This window comes from Larimichthys crocea, chromosome I (assembly GCF_000972845.2).
Source record: "Larimichthys crocea isolate SSNF chromosome I, L_crocea_2.0, whole genome shotgun sequence".
NCBI classification, from domain to species: Eukaryota; Metazoa; Chordata; class Actinopteri; family Sciaenidae; genus Larimichthys; species Larimichthys crocea.
Window position 1 is genome coordinate 12,418,641 of NC_040011.1, and position 9,133 is coordinate 12,427,773.

General features: G+C 40.3%; 1 protein-coding gene across 1 annotated transcript; it reads right to left on the minus strand.

The window, feature by feature from the left end:
• Positions 1 to 1,485: 1,485 nt before the first annotated feature.
• hopx (HOP homeobox) lies at positions 1,486 to 7,822 on the minus strand. Its single transcript, XM_010739101.3, has 2 exons — positions 7,464 to 7,822; positions 1,486 to 1,778 (listed from the first exon to the last, which is right to left on the minus strand). The coding sequence occupies exons 1-2, from the start codon at positions 7,611 to 7,613 to the stop codon at positions 1,701 to 1,703; spliced, it is 228 nt and encodes a 75-aa protein (XP_010737403.1). The 5' UTR covers positions 7,614 to 7,822; the 3' UTR covers positions 1,486 to 1,700.
• Between the last annotated feature and the right edge of the window lie 1,311 nt (positions 7,823 to 9,133).

Sequence of the window (9,133 nt, forward strand, 5' to 3'; positions counted from 1 at the left end):
GCAAACTACTATTGAATTTAACATTTAGTAACTTGCTTTTTTATGTTAGCATGTCAACATCCATGTAAACAGTTACTAAATTTAAAATGTTGAACTTTAGGATGTAACATTTAACATTCTAACATTAACATGTTCACGTTAAACAGCTACTTTATTAAGTATATAACATATTGCTACGTTAATATTTACGCAAACTGCTATTGAATTTAGCATGTAACACAAAACACACTTTTTAACGTTAGCATGTCAACATTCATGTAAACGGCTACTAAATTTTAAACGTCAACCTTTAGGATGAAACATTTAACATTTTAGCATGCTACTATTAGCATATCAGCATATTTAAAGTACAATAAATATGAAACGTTACTCGACTTAACAGTGGCATATTAATGGGCCTACATTTGGCAAGTTAACATGTTAATGTTAAGCATGTAACTATTTGTTAGCTACTAAATTTAAAATGTTTTACTTTAGGATGTAACATTTAGCTTTCCAATGTTAACATGTTAACATCCACGTAAACAGCTATTTTATTAAGTATATAACATTTTGTTACGTTAACATTCACGCAAACTGCTATTGAATTTAGCATGTAACACTTTAGCTTTCTACCGTTAGCATGTTAACATCAATTTAAACGGCTACTAAATTTAATATGTTGAACTTTAGGATGTAAAATTTAGCATTCTAACATTAACATGTTCACGTAAACGTTAAACAGCTACTTCATTAAGTATATAACATTTTGTTACGTTAACATTCACGCAAACTGCTATTAAATTTAGCATGTAACACAAAACACACTTTTTAATGTTAGCATGTCCACATCCATGTAAACAGTTACTAAATTTAATATGTTGAACTTTAGGGTGTAACATTTAGCATTTTAGCATGCTACCATCAGCATATTTAAAGTACAATAAACATGAAATGTTACTCGTCTTAACAGTGGCATATTAATGGGCCTACATTTGGCACGTTAACATGTTTAGCATGTAACATTTTGTGTAGTTGTTGTGAATCATAGAATGAAGGTTTTGCTCAGGTTGAATATTGATAAAAAGAAAAATCCAGACGTGGAGCTTTAACCGGCTGCTTAGATCACATCCTTTTTTTTTCCAGAGAGAGCGGTCACGGGGAAAAAGGGACAATGAAATGACATCACCTGTCGTTTATTTAGCCCATGATGCCATTCAGCTCAGTCGGCTCACATGTCCACCCCGCACTACCTCCCTGCTGTACTACTGGATTTGTTCCAGGTCCGGCCCCTGAAAGTTTCTGGATGGCGGCAGCTGATTCCAGCAGCATGTATTCGGCTTCCCTCTGCTGACAGACATACATGTAAACAAAGCCTGAAAACAAAAGCACACTGTCCCGAACCCCACCACCCGTTCTGAACTTCATCCCACCATTGTGTAACTCTGCCCCCTCAGTGAATTTGAACCCCGGATGCACAGCACGCCTGAAAAACACACTCGAGTCTTTTTTAACTTATAATAACAATACGTTTATTTCTGTAAACATGGCGGTTATATTGGCAACGACACACAAACACCTTCACATTCCGTACAGTAAGTTAAAATAGCTTCATAGATACAAAAAGAGAGAGAGGGACACACGGGGAGGGGGAAGCGTATGAGGGAAGGTAACGAGGTCTGCACAGAGCTTCGAACATCCAGCAGGTTCTTCCTCCACCTTCAGTCCAACACTGATCCCAGTTCGGCCGGAAGACCCTCGGCCTGCCTCCACTGCGCGTTACGTATCTTGAACCATTTCTGGAGGAAACAAGTGAACAAAAAAAAGGAGGCGTTAAGAATAGGTAACAGGAGTTAACACAGCACAATCCTGAAACACGAGAGCGATGAGGTATCTGCTCCGACTGACATGAATATTCCTGAGAAGGTACACAGGTGGAGATCTTTATTGTTAGGAATCATTCAAACAAAAACACCAGGATCTCCGAATTCATTGTTACACTGTTGTTTATCCTCAGGCCACTGGTTATATTTACATACACAACAATTATGTAACCATCGCTGACACTTCAGCTCAGCTATCTATATGATTCTGAACCAGGCAACCTGATAGTCCTGTGTTTGTTGTGACTATTCAGGAATGACACATGACACAACTGTAGTACTACTAATGTGCAACCTAAAGACCTGTGAGACATTTCAGCTGGTGTCTGTTAGTTTGTTTTGAGGTCACACTAGCATTGCAGCCGATAGATGAACGTATATATATATTTGTAGTCTTGTTTACAGCCGATAGATGGACGTGTATATATATATATATATATTTGTAGTCTTGTTTACAGCCGATAGATGGACGTGTATATATTTGTAGTCTTGTTTACAGCCGATAGATCGACGTGTATATATTTGTAGTCTTGTTCACAGCCGATAGATGGACGTGTATATATTTGTAGTCTTGTTTACAGCCGATAGATGGACGTATATATATTTGTAGTCTTGTTCACAGCCGATAGATGGACGAAGAAGAAGAAGAGTGACAGGAATGTGGGGAGAGAGATGGGGAATGATATACAGCAAAGGGCCACAGGTCGGATTCGAACCCTGGGCCGACACCCCGACATTTCAGCATCCTAACCTTAGCATGTTGAAATCCATGTACGTGCCTAGATTTGGCACATAAACCATTTTAATGTTTGTGTAACATTTTGTATAAGATATCATACGAAGCGTGCATGGGAGCATGTTACACAAATATTCAGAGCATGGCTTAAAGTTGTTTTGGCATCTAAAACTTGGCAACGTAACGTAGAATTAAGGTTTTGGTCAGGTTAGATATTAAAGTTGAAGGTGAATATCATTAAAGACCATGGACATATCATACCAGCTGTTTTTAGTTTGGGATGGGATTACAATCATCAATACAAAACCCCCCACATATAAAGTCTATAATTACATTAGAGTCATTACATGTAGCTCTGTTCCATTCATTATGTTCATAAACACATTACAGTCACATTTCTTGGTGCATGTAAATGTGGTCACTGACTCATACAGACACAGCAGTGACCTTGAGGCTTAGTTGTATCGGGAGGGGGGAAAACCGCAGAAGACGAATGTTTCCATGCAGATTTATTTTAACGGAGAGTGCAGCCCGAGTCTGTTTCTCTGACCGCTCCACTAATAACCGCTACGCTGAAACTCTGCCCAGATGATGACTGCGCCGAGCGCCTCGACACACACCCGTGACCCAGCACATTGCTGTTTTGCGGCTTCGCGTTGTCATGGGATTCACAACAGTGCTGACATCATCTTGATAACGCCAAGGGGGGAAAAGGGAGGGAACTCGGGGGACGGGCAGGCCTTAAGACACAAGACCCTGGCAGGAGGGACGGTTTCCACGTTTTATACTGAAAACACATGACATCTCCATCTGCAGTCACCCGGCTTTGCATGCAGAGACTAAATCAATTAAAGGACTGGCTGTCTATGCTCGCTCTGTGTTTTGGGATTTTATACTCGTGTAGCTCAGTTTTTATGATGCAGGACATCGTTTCTGAGAGTTATTACATATTTCTCAGCCAAACAAGTCTATAAGTCTTTAAAAATGTCGTTTTCTCTTCTGGGTTTTGGATGGAAGTCAGTTGTTTTGTACTTTGTTTTGCTTCTGGTCCGTTTTCAAAGAGCAAAAAGGTCTTTGAATGTCTTGTAAAGCATTACACACATGCCACTTCAAAACAATAATGGCGAGATTTATAGTCCCCCTGACCCGCACAATGCTTGCTTGTGTCATTTCTTCCCTTTGACCAAGCGCTGCGTTACATAATGAGCTCTTTCAGACTCGACTCTACCTTTATGCCGTCGACTGAAAACAAATCAAAATGGCCCGTGAAAGGAGCTCAAACATGCCGCACGGAAGCCTGAAGCACGTTGTAAATGTTAATGCGAGAAACGGGGAGTGGTAGCCGGGGTGTGTTTCTTTCGGCTTAACCTTCCTCCAATGGGAGCTTCGTTAGCAAATCCAAAACACTCGACAAGAGGTGGAGGGGAGGGGTGGAGGCGGCGGGAAGAAAAAGAAAAGAAAGAAAAGCCTCCACATCAGCTGGAAATGAAGGCAGGTCTTTTTGATGAGGGGCCAAAACCTTTACCTCACCTCCTTGGACCAGGCTTCCCCATGTCGGGTTGGCCTGGCTTCTTCTACCCCCCCCCCCCCCCCCCCCCCTACCTTTGTATACGATGAATGGAAACACTCACAGACGCTGGAAGTGGAGTTAGGATGTAGTTTGAGTGTAGCAAACATTTTCATAGCCTCTCTGGAGGCAGAAAGGGCTGATTTATGAACTTCAGCGGAGCCAAATAATGAAACACGTGTGCCGTTTTGGTAATGACGGGCTGAAGCTGGGGCTCGGCTGTAAGGGAAGTTAGTAAAAAAATCAAGTGGGTACCTTCCAAAGCTGCAACGTTTCCTTGAACTAAGCTGCCTCTTTGTGTTTCCACCTCCAGTTTTCAGCAGGGGAGTACATCCTGATGGTTGCATGTAACGCAACGCAGTTTTGCACATTGAGGACTGGACTGGAGAGTTTGGACTGCATCTTTCTACTCAAGTACATCCATACTTTAAAAACATTGGAACCTATCCATGACAGTTCACTTTTAATGGAGGAGTATTGCACAACCTTGTTAAACCCTGTTGCATGGGGTTACATCATAGGAACAGCACTTAAAGGTTACTGGGGATTAAACGTCCGGATATCTCATTCATTTTGACCTTTTTTCTATTATCACTGGAGTATCCCTTTAAGCCTTGAGGCTGAAACTTAAAATAAATGTACGTGCAACGGGCGCTGGGAGATGTTGGCATAGCTGCTTCTTTTATACGGGTATGTACAAACTGGATAAAGTCGTATAATGGGTGTTTTGAACCCGTCAAACAAACTTATTCTTGGTTGGATCAACGCACTAAGCGCAGTTGAGATTCGTGGCTTGTGCACATTGGCTGAGAGTTACCCGTAACACCATTTCTCTGCGGAGTATGTTTGCAGAAGCATTATTTCAGCTTTGAAAGGGTCCCTACACATCTGACAGAACAGATAACGGACACGTTTCACTCAGTCTATCTGCACAAAACTGCAACCAAAAGCCTATTTTTAGGCTTCAAGTGCTACAGTGATTTGTGTTTTGGGCTATGAGTGCTGCAATTTGGCTACAAATCAGCCAGTCATCTGACGTACCTGTTCGCACATGATGATCGGATCGGTTGCAGGCTGTGCCCGCCTAACTTCAGCTCTGAAAAATCTAGAGGAACTGGTTTGTGGAGTCCAAGAGGAAAAACCAGATTCAGTGTTTTGCAAGAGCCACTTATGAAAAGGACACAGGCTCTATGCCATGTGAGAACACGAGGAAGAGACGAAATTTGCCTACGAAAGGAACCTGATGTTGCGTCAACTCAAATCACAGAATTTACATGTAGGGTTCTTCCCTCCTTGCTAACAGCTAAGCAAATAGTCAATGTCGTTTGCTTGGCAAATCCTAAAGAGGAATAACCAACTGGTGTTTTTTATTCCGAAATAAATCAATTTATTCCTCAAAAAGTCTCATTACGTGTGCTTTTCCAATGATCTATCTATCAGAGGAATGCTGCCGGAGGTGCCTGAATCGGAGCGCGCTCGTCGTGGTTGGTTTGTTATTGGCGCTCTGAAGCTTCACATCTGGCTCCTGATGTGACAGTTGTACAGACTTTACAGCAGGCCCAACACATTCCTCAGATAGAGGGATGGTGGGAGTGTTCACAAGTGGGAGAGAGGGGAGTGGTACTGATTAAATACCTCAGTAATAATGCCATGTTTTTTTGTATAATTGGCGGGTTTTCTACTTCACTTCACGACTACAACAATTGGCTCAACAACCGCTGCCCGACGGCTGTTTCATTTACAAGCTCCCGGGCTGCCATGATCAAACTAGTAACTGGTTAGTTGACGGCAAGAACATTTTAACGAGCAATTAATGGTTTCAGCTCTGCTTCTTCTGTTTGTCTTAAAATAAAATCTGATACAAATGATTAGCTGCAGCCCTCACAGGCTCTAAATGAACTGAGGTGTCTGAGCAAATGTGGTTGAAAGCTCCGGAAAAAGCTCGTGAGCAGACCTTAAGACTACTTATATTAGTAAATTAAGCTGCAATTAACCATTAATCAACCAATTAATGACAATTTAGCATTTTTTTTTGTTGTATAAAATACTGAAAAATGTCCACCACAATGTCCCAGAGCTCAAACTGTCTTCAAATTGATTCTTTCGTCCATCCAACAGTCCAAAACTCCAACAAAAAATTCAGTTTCCATCAGATGAAGATATGCAACAGTTATTTGCATTAAATGTGCATTAAAGTTCCTCCAACACTTTAACCAGCTGCTGTTTTTCGCACACTGGTGACTCTTGCAACATGTAAAGTGTGTTTGCCACATCCGACCAAACAGGAAAGAAGCATCAACGCGTAGACCAACGACTGCGACCGCAATGTGACGCCCTCACTGTTTGACTGCTGTCCTTGAAGTCTTTACACTTCAGGTCACCCTGTGCAGATAGATCAGCGGGAAACTGTGACGTGACTTCATCAGGAAAAACAACCTGGACATGCTCCACCGGCCATCAATGCAGCCTCTGTGGGCAGTGTTTACACTCGGATGAGGACACTTCATCAAGCTGAAGTATTAGTCAGGATCACCCTGTCCAACATGTCCATGCCGCTGCAGTGGAACGCAGATTTTTAAGTTTTACTTGTAGAAAAACTGAACATTTTTGCACGTGAACATGTTTTTATTTCTTCACGAGTCACCTGACAGTTACTGACAACACCCATGACTTCAACACTTTAAGTTGTGACACCATAAAGTCGTGTTTCCCGAGCCGAGGTTGCAGGTTTGCTTCAGAAAAACCTCAAATCACAACGTCAGACAGTACATTCACTAAAGTACTGCAGTACATTCACTAAAGTACTGCAGTACAGGACAGATTTATGGTACTTTTTTACTCTTCTGCTAGTTACTTCACAGATAAAATATTACATCCTGCTTTTGATTAAACTACCGAATGTGTTTAAAATGCAGGTTTCTCAAAGGAAAGGACACACCTCATGGTTAATAGAGAATATTTAAGTTAAGAGAATCTGTAGTTTGTCATTTCAATTGTTCAATTAGGTGCAAACTTGAGAGAAAATGGAAATAAATTGATAAATCATAGAACATAGATGAATCTAAAACTATAAAATAAACACCTGTATGCTTAAATAGATCTAAATTAAAGTGGTTCCACATGAAATCATAATTAATTACAAACTTTTAACAACTTTTAAGCAGCAGACATGCTGTTCGTCTCCACAGGATTTTTAAAAATCTGCATATCAGGACTAAAGTCATATTAAAAACACTTCATTCCTCACATTTTCCATCCTCTCCGGATAATATCAGAGTATAAACAGGTCTGTACTCACTTGTGTCTCCTCCTCTGACAGCCCGCACTCCGCAGCGATCAACAGGAGCGTCGTGCCATCCGGATGCTTGCTGACTTTTTTGAAATTGTCCTCCAGCACTTTCATCTGATACTCCGACAGATTGAGACGCTCCATCGCGGTAGAAGCCATATTCCTTATCCGCTCCTTGTGTCCAGTCTGCCCGGGGCTTTTAAACGGAGCTCAGCTTTCGAGGTGTGCGCACAGCTGGACGCGCGAAGCAAGAACGGCACCGCGGTGCGTAAAGGACTCGGAGATGGAGAAGCGTGGAGCGGCAGCAGCGGTGGTGGAGGCTCACTGGCAGCTCGGCGGGAGCGTGTGTGTGTTTGAGTGAGTGTGGGTGGGTGTGAAAGTGTGGAGGCTTTACTACTGTCAACAGACATACGTCATGAGGCCGTTCCCACCAGCAGAGCCCTCCTCCAAACAACTCAGCCTGGACACTGGAAATATTAAAGGAACACTATGGAAATATTAAAGAAACACTATGGAAATATTAAAGGAACATTATGGATATATTAAAGAAACACTGAGGAAATATTAAAGGAACATTATGGAAATATTAAAGGAACACTGAGGAAATATTAAAGGAACATTATGGAACTATTAAAGGAACATTATGGAAATATTAAAGAAACACTATGGAACTATTAAAGAAACACTATGGAACTATTAAAGAAACACTATGGAACTATTAAAGGAACACTGAGGAAATATTACAGGAACACTATGGAAATATTAAAGGAACATTATGGAAATATTAAAAGGAACACTATGGAAATATTAAAGAAACACTGAGGAAATATTAAAGAAACATTATGGAAATATTAAAGGAACATGGAAATATTAAAAGGAACACTGAGGAAATATTAAAGGAACACTATGGAAGTATTAAAGAAACACTATGGAAATATTAAAGGAACATTATGGATATATTAAAGAAACACTGAGGAAATATTAAAGGAACATTATGGAAATATTAAAGGAACACTGAGGAAATATTAAAGGAACATTATGGAACTATTAAAGGAACATTATGGAAATATTAAAGGAACACTATGGAACTATTAAAGGAACACTGAGGAAATATTAAAGGAACACTATGGAAATATTAAAGGAACATTATGGAAATATTAAAGGAACACTATGGAAATATTAAAGAAACACTATGGAAATATTAAAGAAACATGGAAATATTAAAAGGAACACTGAGGAAATATTAAAGGAACACTATGGAAATATTAAAGGATAATAACCGCTAATAATGATCATCCGGAAACAAAAACAACCTTATTGTCCTGTGCTGGTTTAACAAGGAATTACTACGTAAAATAAAAGTCTAAAACAAACAAATGTAATATTCCATAACAGGAAATAAAGATGTGTTAAAGCTTCATCACGTCAGACTTTGTTTACTTGCTCAGATTTGGTAATTTTCCTGGTTTATGTGCTTCTAAATATGCTGTGTAGTTCTTTTGTTTCGCTTTTGTCTGTTTTTACAACCGGCAGTCTACACAGGGTGTTTTATTTTGAAAATCCACCGGCTTCTCTATGCCTGGCTTCCTGTCAGCTGGAGGTTGCTCTGTGTTTAAAAGTGACACATGCTTTATAATCAACAAGAAAAACTCATATTGCAATGTAAAAGAACACGATAA